Below are 23,056 nucleotides of genomic sequence, written 5' to 3'. Positions count from 1 at the left end.
TGGCAGTACCATGCAGAGAAAATTGAATCCTTGTTTGTCACCAAGTGCCCATTCCAATATTCAGCTTCTAACTCTGAGGCCAGAAATAAAACTTCCTTGTGCTCCAGAACACAATAGTGGATAAATCCAGTGTAATTCACTCTATCCAATTACAGTTGTTGTAAAGTAAAAGCAAAGTTTGTTTCACATAACGCAAAATTAGAGAAAATACCAAAATTAAATATAAGCAGAATGTTTAATACTAGTAATTATTAAAAGCATGGCCAGGTACCACTGAAGGCTTTTTTGGGACTACATTCATGTGCACGAGGGAATTTTCAATGCTTGCCAGCAGGGTCCACACAGGCCAGTTGCTAGTGTGCATTAGAATTTACATTCCTCTAGTCTGGACTAATGAACTACATAGACTAGTCCTGAGCTAAGTTACATAGTATAGTTAAGCAAGATGAAAATATCACTTTTGGTTTTATGCTGTTGCTGCCAAGCTGACGGTATGAATTCAGTGGAAGTTGGACCTAGAGTAAAACTGTGCAGCAGGTTTTTTTGTACAATGAAGTTTAATATTTACCTAAGTAGTGATAATTTTTTCTCTTCCTTTTCTAGAGTTTAAATTAAGGTTTTCTTGCCCAATTTAACTGACTAAGTTTAACCATTGCACATAAAAACCCCAGCATCTTTTTCTTCAACACCAAACAGAATGTCTCTTTACCATCCAAATAGAAATAACATTATAAATCAAATATAGTAGTTAACAGCATATAAAGTTAAATGGTCTTTTCCAAAGTATTAAGGCCTTCCCTCGTTTGTTATGTAATATTTTTTAAAAATTCAAAATCTTTCATTTTCCTCTTATCCCTCCCTTTTTAAATTTTCCAGTCATAAAAACGAGAGCTTAAAGGAGCAAGTTAAAACTTTTAGACATATACACATGTCAGATTACACAGAGACTTGGCTATTTGGGCACAGGAAACCGTGGCACATATGTTACAGTAGAACCACAGAGTTACAAACTGACCAGTTACCCACACACCTCATTTGGAACCGGAAGTATGCAATCAGGCAGCAGCAGAAACCAAAAAAAAAAAAAAGCAAATACAGAACAGTACTGTTAAACATAAACTACTGAAGAAAAAAAAAGGAAAGCAGTGTTTTTCTTCTGCATAGTAAAGTTTCAAAGCTGAATTAAGTCAATGTTCAGTTGTAAACTTTTGAAAGAGCAACCATAATGTTTGCTCAGAGTTACAAGTATTTCAGAGTTACGAACAACCTCCATTCCCAAGGTGTTCATAACTCTGAGTTCTTCTGTAGTTAGTTCACTTAAAAACTGGTTTAAAAATAAGTTTCTTTGGCTTTACTTTATCAGCAAATGTACTTTTCTATTTTACCACATGCTGCATATCCTAAAAGTGCAAATGCTACTATAGATCCAAGACTAAAATACTGCATAATGTTTTCTATAAGAAACGAACATCTCAAAGTATATCTGCCTGGTGTGGTTTACTTCAAATTAAAATTGCCTTTTTTGTCTAGAAAATTCCTTGGTATAACTAGTACTGCTCTCTAATTTTATTGTCACCAGTTTCACACTAGTATAACTTTGATGGAGTTACCCCTGATTTACCTTGATGCAAGAGCAAAACTAAATGCTATCTTGCATAGTCATTTACACCTGTGCAAAGTAGGGTGTAGCACTACCATTCTGATTTGCCACTTTTCTACATTCAAAGGTGTAAATGACTAAATAAGCTGTAAAAAAATGGAGAATCAGCTCTTGTGGTTGAGATTTCCAAACTGGAAGGAGGAGGACAAGGGAATTAGGCTATGTATACGCTACAGTCTATGTCAGCAAAACTTTGTATGTCGCTCAGGGGTGTGAATATTCCATTCCCCTGAGTGGCATAAGTTACACTGACATAAGTGTTCGTGTGCACAGCACTATGTCAGCAGACTTGGTATGGCCAGTACCTCATCTGCTCACATACTGTGTGAAGTTACATAATTGTGTGATTAAATGTGTTTTGTGGACACTGTTTAAGCTTCTGTTTGAAAATGTGACCATTAAGATAATCAGGAGTCAGTTACATTAATTTAGATAATTTACAGTTTAGCTACTCGTTTCTGAACTTATCAAAATGTGACTCTGTCAACAATGTGCACTAAATAGAGAACAAATTCTATTACTGTATTTGTTGCAGAGTAAAAAGAAATGCAGTCTATTTTCAGATTAGTTTTAACTAACGTGGAATTGCAGATTCAGGCAAGGTATAATGATTTTTGTGCTTTTCAAGGTTCCTTCCCCACTCTGAACTCTAGGGTACAGATGTGGGGACCTGCATGAAACCCCCTTAAGCTTATTTTTACCAGCTTAGGTTAAAACTTCCCCAAGGTATAAACTATTTTACCTTTTGCCCTTGGACTTTATTTGCTGCCACCACCAAGCATCTAACAAATATATAACCGGGAAAGAGCCTGCTTGGAAACATCTTTCCCCCAGAATCCTCCCAAACCCTACACCCCCTTTCCTGGGGAAGGCTTGATAAAAATCCTCACCAATTTGCATAGGTGAACACAGACCCAAACCCTTGGATCTTAAGAACAATGAAAAAGCAATCAGGTTCTTAAAAGAAGAATTTGAATTGAAAAAAAAAAAGTAAAAGAATCACCTCTGTAAAATCAGGATGGTAAATACCTTAGAGAGTAATCAGATTCAAAACATAGAGAATCCCTCTAGGCTAAACTTTAAGTTACAAAAAGACACAAAAACAGGAATATACATTCCATTCAGCACAGCTTATTTTATCAGCCATTTAAACAAAACAGAATCTAACGCATATGTAGCTAGATTACTTACTAAGTTCTAAGACTCCATTCCTTTTCTGTTCCCGGCAAAAGTATCACACAGACAGAGAGAACCCTTTGTTTCTCCCCCCCTCCCTCCAGCTTTGAAAATATCTTGTCTCCTCATTGGCCATTTTGGTCAGGTGCCAGCGAAGTTATCCTAGCTTCTTAACCCTTTACAGGTGAAAGGGTTTTTCCTCTGGCCAGGAGGGATTTAAAGGTGTTTACCCTTCCCTTTATATTTATGACAGTGCTTCTAGCCAAGAGAGAGCATAAACTATGAAAAGTTTATACTTTTCTATTCATGATCCAATTAAAAATTCAAGCTAGAAACTTCCCCATAAAGATCCTGATATCAACATTTAAACTACACTAACACTGGGATACAGGCTTTTAAGACACTGGCAATCTATAGTTTAGTGGCTCTCTAAATACTATGAATCTTTTACTAGCAAACACAATCTTGATATTACCAAAAGGGATCCCAACTATGGCTAATAGTCTTGGTGCAGTTTGCTGTTTTTACTTACTCCGTAGGATGCTCCTGTTTTCCTGTTAGAGATTGACCATAAGAAACCACATTAATTCAGTGGATTTGAGCGTTCAGTAATGATGAATGTTGCCATTTTAGTGAAAGTGTCTGAAATTATACTGTGCCTATGAATGTTTGTTGGGACTTTCTCTGCAAGTTTGTAAAGTCAAATATTTCCTGTAGTCTCTTATCCAAAATTATTTATTGGCCAACTAATGGAAAATAGCTTCTGGACTATAATTGCTCCTTTGAACAAAGTATTTGAACAGTTTTCACTACATAGTAAAGTTCCCAGATAAAAGCAATTATTGTGCTTTTTCTGTGGATATTTTAAAAAGTTAGTATTGAAAGAGTTTTCAGTTTACTGTTCAAAACACTAAAGACCATCACGTTTGTTAGGACTGACTGCATGTTGTTGTTTTGAAATTGTTTTTGCTAAAAGCATGAAGATATCAGAAAACAGAGAACAATTTTTACTTTTTCAGTTCCATCAGGGAAATTTCCACAGTGAGACGTACAAAGAGATAAAATACAAGAATATCCTTGTCTAATGTGAATTGTGCTTACATTTGCCAAATGTACCAGTTTCTGTTTATGCTCTAGAACAGTGTAGGATAGCCTCTATTTTCTGAAACTCTCTTCAAAGAACAAAAAGAAAAGGAGTACTTGTGGCACCTTAGAGACTAACCAATTTATTTGAGCATGAGCTTTCGTGAGCTACATAGCTCACGAAAGCTCATGCTCAAATAAATTGGTTAGTCTCTAAGGTGCCACAAGTACTCCTTTTCTTTTTGCGAATACAGACTAACACAGCTGTTACTCTGAAACCTTCAAAGAACAGTCTTCCTTCTACAGCAGACAAAGAAAATACTTTTTTAAAAAATGCCGTACTTGTCCTAAAATTTTAGCCTCCTATGTATCAGGATATTTGCCTTTTTTTTAGAAGGAGGGAAATTAAACCACATTTAAATCAGTGTTATCAGCATGTTCTCTTCACTCACTGTTAAAGAAGAAGTTAAAGATCTTAAAAATATCACTGGAGTTGCTAGGTCATCCAAGAAACCTTTGGAATACATTTGGTGTTGCAACTCTTCAACCTGGTCATTCCTTTTCAAATACTCTGCCTCTTCAGTCTTTCTCAGTCTAGTACTCATTTGACTACATTCATCCCCAAGACATTCAAACCAACTTTGTACCAGAATACTGCCTTAAAAAGCCACACCACCTGTAACTGCTTTCAGTTGCATTGAAAACAATGCCTTGTTATCACAGACAGAATCTGTCTTAAAAGGAGAGTTTGATCTTCTAAAGGCTCAACAAGAGGAGACATAAACATTCTTCCTCCTTTCCTCCTCTTCCCCTCCCCCCCCCCCCCCTTTGCAGTGTGACTTACTTTTGTCGTGGAAAGAGATGACGTTTTACAAGAGTAGAAGGAGATGCTGGCTTAAATTTTTTTCAGAATATTTTCAAAATCTATAGTTCCTAGCCTAATTGTGAGATGTATTATATGGCTTTATTCCTGATAAACAGACTTTTCTACCAAGCAGAAATCCTTTCAAATCCATTTAAAGAAAAACCATTTGAGGAGGACTTGGTTAAAACTCTGAAAGATTTTCCAGAGTTAATCTAATTTTGGAGGAGAAAAGGCCAATCCTCAACACTCACATCTTGGAGAATCTTCTCTTTTGTAACAAAGTAATGTTTGAAAGCTATGAATTTGATAACTGCAAACATATATATATATATGGGCTAGAAAGTCAGAAATCCCAGCAAGAGCCTTGTCCTATTGAATCCCAGCACCATGATACTTCTCTGGGAAGTACAGTTGCCTTTTATTCGTGGGAGTCAGCAGGCCACCAAGTATGGATGAATGCTATCAATTGTCTTTTGAGACTAGTTCATGGCATTTTTATTCTTGTCTCTAAATGGTGTGTCGGGTTAGATGGGCATTTGAAGAGTTAAATTAACTTGGCTAAAGAAAATATATGCTTTGCTGGAAGGTAATTGATAAGATAGGAGGAAAAGTCCTTTAATAAAAAGCCCTAGTTACCAAGGGTGGTTCTACTGGCTTAAACAAAGAGAGAATTTCTCAAGTAGTAAGGTGGGCTCTGATAGATGAGATATAAAAGGGTGAATTCTTGAGGGGTTTGTTACTAGTACCTGCCTGACCAGGTTGAAGCCAGCCTATATGGGTTTGAGCATCCCTGGGTCTAGTCCTGTTGTAAGTTCCTGATCCATACTTATAATTGCACATTACTATATGTGTGTGATGATAGCTTAGGCATTTAAGGCACATTTGGAGCAGCTGTATAAAAACCCATTTGGTCTTTGAATTTAATAAAGGAATTTATGGTTAAATGGGTGTCGTGGCAGTATCCTATATTAATAATAATAATTCTAATGCTTTGGCATAATTCCCTCTTAGCCTCTCAAATTGAGGCCAGGTTTACATTACAAGGGGTTTGTTGGCGTAGCTATGTCAATAAAGGGTATGCAGAAATCACACCCTCTAGCTGGCATAGCTGTGCCAGCAAAACTTGCAGTAGGGACACAACTGTGCCAGCAGAGTGCTTCTGTCAGCATAGCTAATGTTCAGGGAAGTGGTGTAGCTATGCCAGCAGAAAAACTCCTTCTGTTGGCATACTTTGCGTCTAAACTAGGGGGCTCTGCTTATATAACCACACCAATATAGCTATACCAGCAAAGCATTTGCGGTAGTGTACGCAAAGTTGGAATTAAAGGAGAAGCTTCCCGACTTCACATTTGAAAATTCCTCCAACAGTTCTAATCCTTCATTGTCAGACATTTGGGGATGTTCTCCATTTTATTGAAAAAAAAAATAACTGGAGGCAGTAACCTGCTGTATTAGTCTTAGCAGCAAAACATACAACACTGCATTTCTAGCATCTTTGATTGCTGGCTAAAGTACATCTAGCTAACATGATGTTTTAGCCTCAACTGATCTTCAGAATGCATAATTATACCATACATCTCAATGCCCAAAGTATCCTTGTTTTTTATTAATGCCAACTGAATACTCTCTATTCCATTTTCACCTTCTCTGTTAGAATTTCTCCTAACATTCTCAGGATACTTTAGCATTCCCCTGTCAGGCTGACATTCAAATAATTCCCTACCTTTTTTCCTGAATAATGATGTTTTTATCATTTGCACAAGCTCGGTTTGCACTATGAAAGGTCTACAATACAATGTTGTCTAGGATTCATTGTCTAGAGAGCTGGCTTCAGTTAGTTCAATCCTTATGCCACCTTACAGCATAGTTTGTGATGCATCAAGACTTTTCCCTCTTTCAAAGAAGAGTCTGCGAAGTATTCAGATATACAAGTGAATACAGCAGCAGAAATGCCTATATACCAGACAACTCCTTCAATTTCCTAGGACTAATGACATAGTTATTTGAACTGGTACTATGGGTTCATCTCCACAGCTTTCCTTTTTGTCATTCCTTTTATCTCAGTGGGACTTGAAATAAACAGCTTTATCTTCCCAAGGGAATGTGAAACTTTCACCCTCCTTGACCTTAAATCAGAAGGAGAAAAACCTGCCCCAGCCAAAGAAATTAGCCTTGACTACACAATCCTTCCTTCCCAAAAGCATGGGCAAAGATGTGGGCTTTGAAGGAATATGGCTCAGATCTCTTGCATTTCAGAGTAGGTTGGACCAGGGTGAGAGGAAAGAGTTCAGGGTCTCTGACAGAGAATACATTGCCAACATCTTTCTCATTTATTAAACTTAGAAAACAATATCGCATGAGTGCTTATGTTGATCCCAACTGAGGCAGCCTCCCAAATACGCAAGTCCAAGCCACTTAAAGATTTGTAGATTAAAATCAACACCCTGAATTCTGCTGGGAAGCTAACAGGCAGCCATTATAGATCATGGAGCACTGGTGCCACAAGCTCATAGCAAAAAAACTTCACTTAACATATGAGCTCCTGTGTTCTGCACCACGTTGTTTTCAAGTTGTTAAATTGCAGCCCAATTGCAGTAACCTAATCTTGAGATGACAGAGGCTTGGATCATGGAAGTGTGATATGCCTCTGAAAGAAATCGCCACAATCTCCTTGTCAGATATAGATGGGAAGAGAGCAGCCCTGGTCACTCTTGCTATACTATTAAGAGAAACTGGAGATATGACAATATCCCCAGATTATCTCTGGTATCAAAGTGCAAGTATATACCCTCAGTGAATGTGTAATCTATACACTACTGTCTGGCTGTTTTCCATATAATGTCAGCATACCTTTAATCTGTTTGGATTGAGCTTCAGAGAGCTAACTCTGATCTGTGACCCAGTCTCTCTGAAAAACTGGGTAAGGCATTCAGCAGCACTGGCTGGGTTAGATAGGTGGAGGGGATGTAATTAACATTCTGAAAAAATTGTGTCCTGTGCCTCCTCCCTAACCTGTCAAGCAGCCAGATATAGTCATTGAACAAGGAGGAGTCCAAATGGAACCCTTTAGAAACTCAGGAATTTTGTAAGGAATTTTCTTTAGTTACTTGTTTGTTTCAGGGACATTGTTATGGTATGTTCAGTGCTAGTAGCAAGAAACCCAACTCTCAGGGTGGGAAATTCTGTATTTTGTTCTCCAATCTTTCTGTGCCTATGTACAGCTATGAAATTGGAAAGCTCCATATCCTGTACTGCTGTGAAACGAAATTACAAGTAGGACAGCTGGGCACTTTAGCAAATTTTAAAATGGATGAACGCTTTTTTTTTTTTAAGGGGGAGGAGAGAATTCTCTCACCCTGAGAATTTATATACATTTCAATCCAAAGTGAATTTTTATAGTTCTGTACCCCTGAAAATAGGGCTTACATTGTAAACCGTGGCACAGTCTCAACTATAATAGTGTGAACAACATAGTTCTGAGACTAAAAATATGTATTGGTATATTTTGGATTATTCCCTTATGAACTGTACAGAGAACATGAGAAGTGGCAGCATAACTGTAAACAGAGAGGCCAGGACCCTTTGCTTCTGTTTCACAGGCTGCTCCAAACACCAGTGCTGCTATTCACAGAAAAAATTACTGTAAAAAAACACTTTGTAAAACTTGTAATAAATCCAGCAGTCAGAGTGGCTCTTCCTCAATATGCCAAGCTGTGACATGAACACTTAATAGACCTTTCTATAAGGGCAGTAGCTTTAGCATCTTGTGATCCACTTTATTCTTCTCCATTTTGATAAAGTCCTAGAGCTCCTAAGAACAAAATAATTAGGTCTCGAGTGTTTTCAAGCCCTGTCCAGCCTCTTAAAATATTTGTTGTCCTCCCAAATTTGGTTTTTGGATTTTTTTAATCTTGAAGTCTTTATGATTGCTTAAGCAAGTTAAATAGGTTTGAAGCAGCTACCAGACCCTTCAGTTCTTCCTCCTCTGACTCTCCTACCTACAATATGGGTTGTGCATTTCAGTAAAAAATTCTGCAGCACACTGAAAATTTGGAAGCCAGGTTTTTATTACACATTTTATATGTAAACACTGAATTTGCACATGTACGCAGGCAGGTAGTTAGATGTTGAGTCTACCAAATTCACATACACAAACTCAGTTTTTTAGGGTTTTTTGTTGGTGCGTGTGTGTGTGCAGTATATGAAGTGCAAAATTAGAGGCCACCTTTTAAAAATCGATTTCTCTCTCACAGTCCAGAGGCTGCTGTTCGGAATTTATGTGGCTTTTCCCCCACTCAAGCAAGTTGCAAGTTAATTTTGTTTGTGATTGTAATTGCTTTAAGGGTTTACTTAATTCTAGGATTTATAGAAATTTTCTTCATGTCAGTCTGGGGATAAATAAGGCAAATTATCTTACTTCCTTAAAAACAAAAAAACATGTAAATTACAAGTCCATTTTTTTCCCCCAGATTTGTTTTCAGAGATTTGAGTTACTTTAAAAATCAAGTATCAGAGGGGTAGCCGTGTTAGTCTGGATCTGTAAAAGTGGCAGAGTCCTGTGGCACATTATGGACTATATGACATGCATCTGACGAAGTGGGTATTCACCCACGAAAGCTTATGCTCCAATACGTCTGTTAGTCTATAAGGTGCCACAGGACTCTTTGCCGCTTTTAAAAATCAAGGATGTCTGCCGTCATCCCTTGCAAACACAATGACCCTCAGAACTAGACACCATAAAGATTAACGTTAGGCTTATTAGGTGTGCATAAGTGTGAGCTAAGAATATTTCAGAAAAGTATATCTTAATACTGCCCCCAAGACTACTCATCAAACTGAAATCTATCTCGAAACGTTATTTTTACAGACTCTTGTATTCTCAGTAACCTTCACAAAATATATACCAGTACCATTTAAGATTGCCAGGCGTCAGGTTTTTGACCAGAACGCCTGGTCAAAAAGGGACCTTGGCGGCTCCAGTCAGCATAGCTCCGAGCGCTGGCTCTGCAGCTCCCATTGTCTGGGAACCATGGCCAATGGGAGCTGTGGGGATGGGGACAGCGCGCAGAGCTCCCTGGCTGCCCCTCCACCTAAGAGCCAAAGGAGCATGTTGCTGCTTCCTGGTCAGCACCGCCCACACTCCAAACCCCCTCCTGTGCCCCAACCCTCTGCCGCAGCTCGTAACCCACTCCTGCTCCCGAAATTCCCTCCCGGAGTCCACACCCTCTCCCACACCCCAACTCCCAGCCCCAGCCCGTAGCCCCCTCCTGCACTCCAAACACCTCATACCCAGCCCCACCCCAGAGCCTGCACCCCCAGCCAGAACCCTCACCCCCTCCTGCACCGTAATCCCCGCCCCAGCCTGGAGTCTCCTCCCACACTCTGAACCCCCCAGCCTGTAGCCCCCTCCTGCACTACAAACCCCTACCCCAGCTCGGTGAAAATTAGCGAGTGAGTGAAGGTGAGGGAGAGTGAGCGACGGAAGGAAGGGGGATGGAGCGGGGCGGGGGGCCTCAGAGAAGGTGTGGGGAACTGGGCAGGGTAAGGAAGTTTGGTTTTCTTCCATTTCCAGACATGGTTTTGTGTGCCAGTTCTCTGAAACTATATTTAAAATCTATTGATATACAACATTTGTAAAGAAATGCACAAAGTAAATTTCTCACTTCAGTGTGGATTAAGGACTAAAAAAAAATGTACACCTTTTGAATGTTAAAAGCACGGTCAACTAAAGTTCTGTCTTCCTATCATGCTTCTACCTCAGTTGATGATTGTGAAGTATCTACAAAGGAAACCATTTCACAGCTTCTCCAAACATAGTCTGAACTCAGTTTTTGAAGGTATTTTTTAAATATTTTCTTATTTCAAATAGTCAGTACAATTTCACACCATCCATGCTGCCAGAAAGTACATATAAAATAGTTGTAGTTGTATCAACTACCACAGTTTTTGGAAAATCAGTTTAGATCACTGCTTTTCACCAGGTATATAGAACAGACAGACCACTTCATCAATCTCTAGTAAAGCTGGATCCAGTCGAGTGTTGTTCTTACTCTAAAAATGAGCTATTAGTATGATAAAATCTGTTGAGTGGTACAGTTATTTCCTAAAATCTTTTAAGATCTCTCAGTACTCTGTAACAATTACCATTTCATGTATATAATTGCAGTCCAGAGGTCCTGCTTGTTTTCTACATTTGAACTTAGCCAAAAGGCCGCAAGCAGGGAAGTTGACAGTATACAAGGCACTCTACAAAAGCAGGTCCTTAGCAAATATAAGGAGAATGTCTTTTTGAAAAGCTGGAGCTCCCCACTGAGGGCTCACAGTACAGCCTGTACTTTCGGTTGGGGTGCGTTTCTCATGATTTAAGCCATCTTGTTTCCTTGTGAACTCTAATGTTCTCAAAATCTCCAATGAAAAGATCTTGCTGACCAATACATTTTTTGTTGTCCTGTTTTTTTGTGTTAAATGAGTGATTTGCTCCACAAATTTAGACTCTACTGGTTCTATTTGTTTTGAAAAATAATTTAAAAAAATTTAAAAAACAAGGATTTAAAAAACCCCAAACTCTTGAAAAAGTAAAACTCAGATTTTTCCCCTGGTCATAGTACTGATAAAGTACTATAAAATGGCAAGTCACTAACATTGATTAGCACGCTCATAAGGCATAATTCCCATCAGATATACCACATACATAAACGTCCTAAATTTTCAAAAGGTATTTTAGGTGTATCAAGTGACATATTTCAAAGGTGTTTGATTTTCAAAAGGTGGGTGTGCAACATTTTCTGAAAACGAATGCTCTTTAAAGTGTCTCAAGTTGGGCCTCCAAAATCACTTGTCGCTTTAGGAAAATTCAATCCCATATGTTCTAATGCAGCTGGCATGGGGGCAGAGGAGTAGTAGTAATTTAGTTGGAATATATGGGCCCAAAGAGTCAAAATTGTTAACCCGATCTTGTAACTGTCCAACATTATACAGTTTTAAATGGGGTTCAGGGTTTGATATACAGAGACCTCAGCCTGCTTAGTACCATGGCAAACACACTATTAAAAATCCTCTTAACCTTTTATTAAAGTTATGGGGGTAGTGGGAGAGAAAAAACAGTTTAAGTATATGAATTGTGAAGTATTAAATAAGGCTTTCATTTTAACAACATCCCTTGTTTCCTTCCCCTTTAGCTGGAGAAGATTTTTAGAAAAAGCCCCCCTTTCTTTTGACAGTCTCTTTGATGGTACTACAGATGTTAAATAACTGCCCTTTGCAGGAGAAGAGAAGAAGTTAGTTAAGATAGGCTGGAATTGTCATTGTTGCTGTTGTTAACATCCAGTCCTGTTTTCTAGAACACAAAACAAGACACACACACACAAGAAAGGAGAATGAAAAGAACAGCCAAGATAGAAAATGCAACTTCTGTGTCTCGTGTTAATTCTCACTTGCAACATTTCTTCTGGAAAAAAACACAGGCACAGCACCTGGCATGATTAGTTGTTTTAGGTAATAAAAGACCTGCAGCAAGGCCATGGCCAACCCAGGTGAGCTGACTTGGTTTCATAGGGCTTGGGCTGTGGGGCTAAAAATTACATGTAGACATTCAGGTTCGTGAGGGGTTTTAGCCCTGGAGCCAGAGCCCTGCAAGCCTGAATCAATTGACCCAGGCTCTGAGAGTCTGTGCCATGGGGTTTTTTTTATTGCAGTGAAGATGTACCCTCTGAGAACTGCCAAACTTGTACCAGGCTTACATTTAGCTGCCTTTCCGGTCAGAGTCTTACAACAATGTTTTAAAATGTGCAGACTTGGCCAGCTAAGCCAGACTCTTATTACACAGAAGGAAAAAGGAGAGAGAGAGGAAAGAAACAAAATAGAAAAGAAATAGGTAGGGAAGGAAAAACACACATTGGGTGGGAGTAGACAAAGTCTCACATCCCAAATGGTGTAAGGTGTATTGGGGGGATGTATTGAATGTTATGAATGATTTATGTGAATCAGGGATTGTATACAGCTCCAGTGGGGAGAGTTGCCTTTACCTTCTCCAGGAACTAAAAAAGTGGGGAGTGTCACATTCTGGGGTGTAATCCAGACCAGTGGGGGGTTGTCACCACCTGCCCTGGAACCCTGGGTGCCTCACAATGCTTTGCTGTTGTAGTTCCCAATCTGGCCACTCACAAACAGCCTACCAGCATGCACGTCACAGTCTGACTCTACAGTTGGAACCCTGGTCCAGCTGCTCTGACTCCAGCAGCTTTTCAGCAACACACACACCAGTCACATTCTGGTTTCCACCAGTCTTGGTTTATTATTTTCAAGATGATCCCAACACCCTCTCAGTCCCAGATTTCCCCCCAAATGTATGTTCTACACTGTTCAGCCTTCTCCTAGATTGTTCAGATATTAAAGGTCTGTTACCCCGGTAAAGGATCAATATTCAGCATTTTGCTACTTTAACTGGAGTTACCAAACCATTCAGTTTAAAGAAGTTTATTAACAAAAAAAGATAGGATTTTAAGTGAATTCGGGTATCAGGTATTAATGTCAAAAATGGTTACAAGAGAAATAAAGATAAAGTGATTTTCCAATCGCTAAAACTTAATAAGCTAGACTTGGTACAAGGTAAAATCCTTACCACATGTTCCCAGCAACATGGCTGACCAAATTCTCAGGTCAGGATCTCTCCCCAGAGTCAAAGGGATGTTTCCTTTGTCATCTTAGTTGAAAGAGAGAGAGATTTGGGTGGTTTTGCTCCTTTTAAATCCAGTCACCCTTTCAAGTGGATTCTTCTGAAGATTACCCCTCAAAGTAAGGTTTATTCAAACGGTAAAAAAGGCGACATGGAGTCTGGTGATGAAGGAGGTTCCATGCTCTTTCTTCTCACCTGTGTTTGCTGAAATGCAGATTTGTCTTGTCTCCTGCCATTTCCTTTCCCTGGTGTCTCGAGGAGCCTGTTTACTACTTATATTGTAAATTGAGGTAAACGCACATTTCTTCATTCAAGATACTTCTACCTGCACAGGGCTGTGTGGTTTTGAACATGTGCTAAGAACATCATGCAGGGGGATTTCATAACTTTATATATAATGTTGCTACATACATTTCACCATGATATTATTGAACAGCAAGTTATTTGTTTTTATGAGATACCTTACAAGGCATATTTTGTACAAAGATTATTACAGTAGCATGGAGGGGGTGAATACAGGGGTGATTAAGGTTAATCACTCAAGTTGTAAACACCGCCAGAGAGGTACCATCCCCTGGGGAAGTTTGCATATACTGGTTCAAACTGAATCTTGCAGAGACCAACAGACAAAGAAAGGGCTTTTGGCATAAAAAGGCTGCATTTAAAGTAACCCGGGGCCCTCTTTCTGATTCAGCAAAGGAATAGGACCTTCTCTTCAAGGAGGCCCCAACACTTGCCAAAGGGTTGGAAAGACTTTCGCCTACTAAGGTCCCATAAGACTGATGGGTGACTCCTGGTAAGCTTTTAGCATGCATATAGAATCTTTTATTGTTTGTATGATTTCTCTGTAATGCTTTTGTCTTAAGAATAAATGTGTTTGCCTAGAAAGAGCTGGGTGGTAACTTGTAACGGTTGCTGGCAATACATTGTTGATAGCCTTTGGAAAGAAAGCAAAGCACAGGTGCTGACTGGCTTGCTGGGGATATCACAGTGTAAGGCAGGGAGCTGTGCAGCCTTAAAACCCCAATCAAGAGGGGGAAGAGATGTGGGTCACCACCCAAAAGAGATGACATCTGGGAGCCAGAAACCGTAAGTGTGTACCCTCAAGGGACCACGGAAGGGGAATACACATGCAGTTACCCTGACACTGTGACAACCGTGTTTGGGATTGACCTGCCGATGGTGGAAGTGGTGGTGACATCTGACATAATTCACTCAGGCTATCTCTCAGGGTTAGGATGAAAAAAGCATAGTAGTGTCATGCTATTCTCCTGGAATCTCAGAAGATGGTAGGGGTGGCTGCCATGATGGTGAAGCTTGCTCCTTCCCATTTTTTGATCTCTCAGTCAGCCAGTGTACATATCCAATCCCCTCAAAATCTCTTCTTTTAAGGACCCTAAAAGGGAGTGATGGGCAGAATAGTCCAACCCTTCATTATTTTGTCTACCAATTAGACTTAATTTCCAACACACCAACTTTAGTTCACCGATGTCTGATTCCACTCTTCTCATTTTCCAGGCATGTTCTTAACACAGTCCTTGAATTATATCTGTAGGCCTTTTTGTTTGGATTCATTCCATCTTTTTGCCTCCCTTTTTGCACTTTTCCCATCAACATTTAACTGTAATAGATTATTGGGGCACTTTATGAACTTTCGCTCAGTAGTCACAGTTGATCTCACAACTAGGGTAAATGTGTTGCCTCAGTTATCACAATAGGGTCTAATTTCAGGGGCTAGTCCAATGAGAACTTCATATCTAATTAATGTATCTGACATTAATTTGTTTGTTCACTTAGCTGTGCCTTCTTCAAAATACTGGAAGAAACTGTTTCTTGTGACATTTACGAAATGAAGAATTAGCTCTCAAAAAGAACTTCTCAGCCAATCAAAGACCCATCAAGACTGTAATTTTAAGGGATCTTCCTGACTCATAAATCTGTTCATCTCGACAAATTCTCTAGTAAAGGACTATCTGTGAAAATAGGTTTTTTTCTTGCCAAAAAAAAAAGACTCCCTATGAGCTGCAAATGTTTGTTTTAAAGTCCACTCTAAACATTTCCATTTCTTACCTCCTTATGAAATGTCTATCGCTTCTTATCAAAAGCTGACGAGGTGTCCTGGAATCGGTCCAATTACCTGTGAATATAGAGTACTTTTTTCTTGACTTGATTACATGGTTAGCGTTTGGGTTTTTTTCCAAGCCTGCTTAATATGCTGATACTGTTGATCTAGCTGTCCGCTTGCAGCATTGGTGCTACCCCTAGGCCTTTTCAAATATATAGTAACTGGCATAATTTCACATTTTTCTCAAATAGTTATTCCTTACTGTTCTAGCTATATTTCCCTAGTCCCCCGGATATAAACAGTGTGATCATGATCATTGTGATGCTAATGGGGCAGGCTTGCATTCTACTTTAACAACCTACTCCTATATGTCAGATTTCTGCTTTCTAGAAGTTATTTGGAGTGTTACTTCTCCAGAATTTTTTACCATTAGGGCAACATTGTGTTTTAACCAAATAGCATGATCCTACAAGTATGAGGAAGAATTTCCAAACAAGTCACGTTTGTATTTTGAATTTGATTTTCTAGCTTGCTCATAGATTCCTTATGGCAAATTCACAATGTCAAAGATTAGAGAACAATGCGAAAGAAGTTGGTTTATTAAACTATAGTGCCAGCAACTATTTAGCATATAAAAATGTAGACAGATTCACTGATAAAATGACATTTATTAAGGAGCTTTTCAAAGTATCTGGTTTTCAGAATCACATGCAGTTCTATTTGAAATCAGAAATAAAATATATTTATGATGGTGGAAAACAGTGGAAAGGTTATCATATATACAGAGTGTTTGTAGCTAGTGTAGTTTTCTGAATATTATGCACAAATACCAGTATCATATAATAATGTCATAAAATAAAGTGCATACAAAAGGTATTTTCTATGCAGAGTTATTGAGCCTATCATAAATAAATATGGTGCCTTTATTTATCATCAGTATTAAAAGCCTTATGATTTCTTTATTGTCATATGAAGAATTTGATATTTAAAACTCGTAACAGACTTATGCGGGTCTTTAGTTCATAAGAGAATGTTCATCTAGCCAAGTAATACTTTTTGTTTTACAGCTGCTGCTGACCATATTCATATATGTATGTCTGGAATTGTCTGAAAGGCCAGGGAAAGTTTTTGCAATTAACCTCTAAATTAACAATAGAATTAAAAATTCTAATTCTAAATGCAATTTAATTTTGCATTTTTTAAAAGGGTAAAAAAAAAGGTATATTTTCAAAGAAAAAAGACACCCTTGGAACACTGGAGGAATTTAACTCCTTATACTACCTATGGTTTGAGTAGCCACTAAGAGGCATTCTGCTAGAAATGGTATTAAAAAAAAAAAAAAGGGACTAAGCCTAAGCTCTTGAGTGGAGCAATTCATAACCCGTTGTGCCTGCCACCTCCTAGAAACCTCTTGAATCTTGGCCTGCATTCACAACTTAACCTACATCTCCCTTCCCTCATGCCAGGAGCCAGTAGTGAGCTAAATAAAATATATGGAAGTACTGTGCATATTTAGCTATGTGTCTAATATATTGTCCAGTAAAATTATCTTAATAGAGCTTATCTAGCCATTTTCTGAGCCTGCTTTTGCTCATTGAACAGTAAAGAATAATACCCATTACTTTCATTACATTAGATGTTTTTTAAATGAAATTAATCAAATTAGGTAAATATCTGTATTGACTCTTACAGCCCCAACAGGTTTTCCTCAAAACTGTTTTACAGCAACAGCTGGCATCAGGATAACAAAGCAAAGGCAGCTTTTGTAAAATTGAAAAAGTTCTCCAGCAAGTGTTAAATCATTGTAAGATCATCACAGCATCCGTTTTGTCTGTGTTCTTCGAAAGCTATGGGATATCTTCCTCCTTCGAAGTGTTGGAAAGGAAGAATGTTAGAGGGTGTTCATTCACTCAACTTGCAAATTATAACCCTGGCTATCCCATTGCATAAACTTGTCTGGAATTATGCTGAGGTGGTCCCTTGGGGAGGGCCCTGCCACACTAGTAGTGGCACCTCTGCATGGAAGAGCAGGCTGTTCACAGGGATGGGTTTAAACCTGCTGATCACTGATAGACTGCTCATCTCTTGCCTTGGGAGTATAGTGGCCACCAGTGGGAAGGCAGAAGCAAATTCCTGTCCCACAGTTGATTGCCAAAGTACTTTTAGTGGATAATGCCCTTTAAGTAATGGTGGCAGTAATATATGAGGCTACAGCTACTGGTGTGTTAACGCGTTACCTGGCTCAGCTTGCTGAAGCTTTATCAAGAAGTATGTAAATTTGTGACCTTATTTCAACTTTTTTAAAGTCTTCGGAGGTGTTTGCTTCTCATCTTGGTACTTGTTCCACTGTCCCCTCTCTGTCAGCTGCTGTAATCTTTCATTCTAAAGAATAAACAGTCTTCCCCGTGGTGGTTCTATCTGGAATAGGAGTGTCTGTCCCCATACCACCAGAGGGACTTTGTGAATCTTCATATGCCCAGACATAAATTACAGTTTATTAAAATCCTCAAAAGATTTGTTCAAATCCTTGGAGGAAAAGACACAAAAGAGAGACAACATAGATGCATGTTTATTTGTCTGCTGGAAGGCCACATCCAGAGATAAAATGGACATTGACAAGCAATCAAAGATGATAAAAATATTGAAAATGGGACCCCATTTAATACATAATACACCAGTAGTTTTTGCAAAAGCACCCTGCAGAGAGTAGTCATAGCTAAATACTTTGTCGCTATTCATGGGCATGCAGGAGGTATGGAAAGATTATTTTGACTATGCTGTGATGAAGAATTTTGTTTGAGCTGCTAAAACCCTTTTATGTCATGTGACATGTCAGATTCTAACTTGGGGCTTCAATGGAGGACTGCACCTCCAATAGTCTTGCTTTTCCTTACTAATAGTGACTTGTCCATCGCACAGAAGTTAAAGAGCCAAAAAGGATCCTATGCTTACAATTGGATGGTAGAAAGTACAGTGAATAGCATTGGTCTAGTCCATCAAGTGCAAACAAAATCAGGTGGGAATGTGACATAGTACATTGGGTAGGTCCCATCTAACTGTTGACAGGGACTCGGGATTATATTAATATGGGAGAATCCTGTTCTCCATTAATTTTGGGGTACAGCAGTCTACTTCTGAATTATTCCTAGAGGGTGAATGAGAACCTATCACATCCATAGCTATCTCAACAGCTAACCTCAGTTTTGGTTCACAGAACATTCAAGCTATTTTCAACCATATTTAACTGTTTGGTCATCGAAGTGCCACCAGGGAGGGCATTGCCACCCCAGAATAATGGCTGGGCTTTAATTTATCTACATTTTTCTGTGGTGTTTTCCTTCTTTTTCTATCCTCTTTTTAACTCTGCTGGTTTACATACGTGTTCCTTTCTGGGTTTGTCTGTGCTGCACATCTACTAATTTAAGCACTTGTAGGCATACCGTTGCTGTCTTTCATTTAGCTAGCACAGGTAGCAAAAGCGGTGTAGACATGGAGACCTGGGCTTTAACACAGTCTAGCAATCAGGGTAGGTACCCAGGATCTCGGCAGGCTTATACTTTGGTTGTTAGCCTGTGCCACCACATCTGAACTACTATGTTACCCATGCAAGCTTTATTAAAGCTAGCACCGGTATGTCTACTTGTACTACAATTGCACCTTCACTTGTAGTGTAGCCATGTACACATAGTTTACCATGTGTACATGTGAATATGCGGCTACATTGTTATCTACTGGGCCCAGAAATCTTGGCCTATGGTAGAATCAGATTGTGACTAAGCTTATATCACTGTATTTGTAGATGTGTTCTAGAGCTAGTTGCTATTGGAATTGAGTTACAGGGAAGGATATGGGGATTAGCTGCAGATCCCACTAGTTCACTGCAGGAGCAGCAGTGTATTAACAGTTACTGGGATTAACCTTCTAGTTTGGGAAAGTGGGAGCTGCAGTGACAGAGAGAATGGTACCTTGGATCTCTGGCTCTTTTCTATTATTTTTTAAGATTCACCCCTACACCATTATGTCAAGTGTGTGGATTTGCTACAAAGCAGGTGATCAGAGAAGCAGCCAAGTACTTTTCTGGTTTTGGAGGACAAGTGATTAAACAGGTGAAAAATTGCAGTGTTCTTTGGGTATGTCTACACTGCATTTAGACACCCATGGCTGGCCTGTGGCAGCTGACTTGAGGTAAGGTTGGAAGGTTCCAGAATCCAGGTTGCAGCCCAAGCCCATACAATTCCAATGTATCTTTTCTGAGATGGGGCGACCATAACTGCATGTGGTAATCAAGGAGCGGACATACCATGGATTTATGTAGTAACATTATGATATTTTTCTGTGTTAATATCAATTGTTTTCCTAATGGTTCCTAACATTCTGTTCACATTTTGACTGCTGCTGCATATTGAATGGATGTTTTCAGAGAACTGTCCACAATGAATTCAAGATTTCTTTCTTGAACGGTACCAGCTAATTTAGATGACATCATTTCGTATGTAAAGTTGGGATTTTCCAATGTGCATTACTTTGCCTTTATCAACATTGAATTTCATCTGCCATTTTGTTGCCCAGTCACCCAGTTTTGAGAGTTCCCTTCACAGTCTGCTTTGAGTAATTTTGTATCATCTACAAATTATGCCACATTATTGTTTACTCCTTTTTCCAGATCATTTATGAGTATGCTCTGGTCCCATTACAGATCTCTGCGGGACACAACTGTTTACCACTCTTCATTTTGAAAAACGACCATTTATTCCTACCCTTTATTTCCAGTCTTTTAACCAGTCACTGATTCATGAGAGCAGCTTCCCTCTTATCCCATGAGTGCTTACTTTGCCTAAGAACCTTTCGTGAGAGACCTTGTCAAAGGCTTTCTGAAAGTCCACGTACACTGTATCCACTGGATCATCCTTGTCCACATGTCTGTTGACCCCTTAAAGAATTCTAATAGATTGGTGAGGCATGATTTCCCTTCAAAAAACCAAGTAAACTTTTTCCCAACATCTGATGTCCATCTATGTGTCTGATAATTCTGTTCTTTACTATAGTTTCAACCAAATTGCATAGTATTGAAGTTAGACTTGCTGCCAGGATCGCCTCTGGAGCCTTTTTTAAAAATTGGTGTCATGTTAGCTATCCTCTAGTCATCTGGTACAGAAACTGATTTAAATGCTAGGTTACATATGACAGTTAGTAATTCTGCAATTTAATTTTTGAGTTCCTTCCGAACTCTTGAGCGAATACCATCTGATCCTGGTGACTTATTACTATTTAATCAATTTGTTCCAAAACCACCTCCATTGACTCCTCAATCTGGGACAGTTCCTCAGATTTGTCACCTAAAAAGAATGGCTCAGGTGTGGGAACCTCCCTCAGATCTTCTGCAGTGAAGATTGATACAAAGAATTCATTTAGCTTCTCTGCAATGGCCTTGTCTTCCTTGAGTGCTCCTTTAGCACCTCGATCATCAGCTGATTGTTGGGGAGGCTTCCTGCTTCTGATGTAGTTAAAAAAAAATTTTGCTTTTAGTTTGTGAGTCTGACTAGTTGCTTTTCAAATTCTTTTTTGGCCTGCCTAATTATACTTTTACACTTGACTAGCCAGTGTTTGTTCCTTTGAATTTTTCTCAGTAGGATTTATCTTCCAATTTTCAAAGGATGCCTTTTTGCCTTTAACTGCTTCTTTTATTTTATTGTTTAGCAATGGTGGCATTTGTCTGATCCTCTTATTAGATTTTTTTTTTTTAATTTGGGGTGTAGATTTAATTTGAACCTCTAATATGGTGTTTTTAAAAAGTTTTTACGCTGATTCCGGGCACTTCACTTTGTGACTATACCTTTTAATTTCCATTTTAATTAGTTTTCTCATTTTTGTGTAGTTTCCCTTTCTGAAGTTAAATGCTGTTGTGGTGGGCTTCTTTTGTATTTCCACCCCACAAGGATATTAAATTTAATTATATTATAGTTGCTATTACTGAGCTGTTCAGCTATATTCACCTCTTGGACCAGATCCTGTGCTTAATTTAAGATTAAATCAAGAATTGTCTCTCCCCTTGTGGGTTCCAGGACTAGCTGCTCCAAGAAACAGTCATTCATGGTGTCTAGAAACTTTATCTTTGCAGCCCATCCTCACGTAACATGCGCCCAGTCAATGTGGGGATAGTTGAAATCTCCCATTATTATTGAGTTTTCTATTTTTTGTGGCCTCTCTAATATCCCTGAGCATTTCAGAATCATCATTGCTATCCTGGTCAGATAGCGAATAGTATATTCGTATGCTGTATTTCAGGGGTGGCCAACCTGAGCCCGAGAAGAAGCCAAAATTTACCAATGTACATTGCCAAAAAGCCACAGTAATACGTCGGCAGCCCCCCAGTAGCTCCCCCCACCCGCTCCCAGCATCTCCAACCCACCAGCAGCCCCGTCAATTGGCTCCTCCCCCTCCCTCCCAGCACCTCCTGATCAGCTGTTTCATGGCATGCAGGAGGCTCTGGGGGGAGAGGGGAGGAGCGAGGGCACTGTGGGCTCAGGGGAGGGGGCGGGAAGGGATGGAGTGGGGGCAAGGCCTGTGGCAGAGCCAGGGGTTGAGCAGTGAGCACCCTCTAGCACACTGGAAAGTTGGCTCCTGTAGCTCCAGCCCTGGGGTCTGTGCCTATACAAGGAACCGCATATTAACTTCTGAAGAGCCACGTGTGGCTCCGGAGCCACAGGTTGGCTACCCCTGCTATATTCATATTATTCAAGCATGGAATAATATCCGGAGAGATTTTATGGTACAGTTTGATTCTTCTAAGATTTTGACTATATTTGACTCTTTGCTTTCTTCTAGTGCCCCACCTGCATGACCTACTAGGTAGATTTTGGAAGACATTAAGCTATTATTGGTGAATCAATAGGTTTTGGGAAAGCATCGTGAGGTGAGCTTCCTTATGAGAGAACACATAGAGGGTACTAATACTTAGCTAAATATTACTGATTTTCTTTTTTAAAAAACTCTTATTAAAAATCTATCCGCATCTTTTTTGTTTCTGTCCCTTTAGATTAACTCATTTAAATTGATGGCCTCTGCAAAAACTTTGATGGCAGCAAGGCCTACCAGATTTTCCCACTCAGTTAATTTTGTAACTGGGGGGCAGCCATCCTAGTAGGACCCAATCTCTTCCTTCTCCCTTGGCATTGGGTGTATTATGAACTAAAATTTTGCTGCCAAAACACTTGCAAGTCAAACAGGGGCACCAAGGCCAACATTAAAACTGTGGTACAAAATGCTGGTGGATAGTGTGCTGGAGTACTTTGCTAGTTCTGTCTAGGTATGTGCACTTTTGTTGTTGTTGTTTGGTTTAATTTGGTCTAAATTCAATTAATAAAGAAAATCCTTGGGAGGCACATAGAGGAAATATCAGTCTAGCATCATATTCAGTCTTGAAAAAAGTGTTATTTGAATCCAAGGTTTCCTGACTCTTCACTGCACCATAAAGATCTGATATTATAGTACTCTCTATTTGAGTGGCCACTGTAATAAAAACAGAGTTCAGCT

General features: G+C 39.3%; 1 protein-coding gene across 6 annotated transcripts in view; it reads left to right on the top strand.

The window, feature by feature from the left end:
• The window catches only part of MGMT (O-6-methylguanine-DNA methyltransferase), a 301,235-nt gene that overhangs the window by 137,423 nt on the left and 140,756 nt on the right, over nucleotides 1–23,056 (top strand). The window contains exon 1 of one of the 6 annotated variants that reach the window (XM_077822897.1): nucleotides 14,153–14,254. The exons of the other annotated variants lie outside the window; for them this stretch is intronic. Coding sequence (XP_077679023.1) covers nucleotides 14,241–14,254 — 14 coding nt within the window. The 5' untranslated portion in view covers nucleotides 14,153–14,240. Of the gene's footprint in view, nucleotides 1–14,152; nucleotides 14,255–23,056 lie in introns of those variants that run through there. 6 annotated transcript variants of the gene reach the window in all.

This window comes from Eretmochelys imbricata, chromosome 7, assembly GCF_965152235.1.
Source record: "Eretmochelys imbricata isolate rEreImb1 chromosome 7, rEreImb1.hap1, whole genome shotgun sequence".
Lineage (NCBI taxonomy): Eukaryota > Metazoa > Chordata > Testudines > Cheloniidae > Eretmochelys > Eretmochelys imbricata.
Note: the sequence above shows the minus strand (reverse complement) of the source record. Positions and strands in the feature narration are given on the sequence as shown.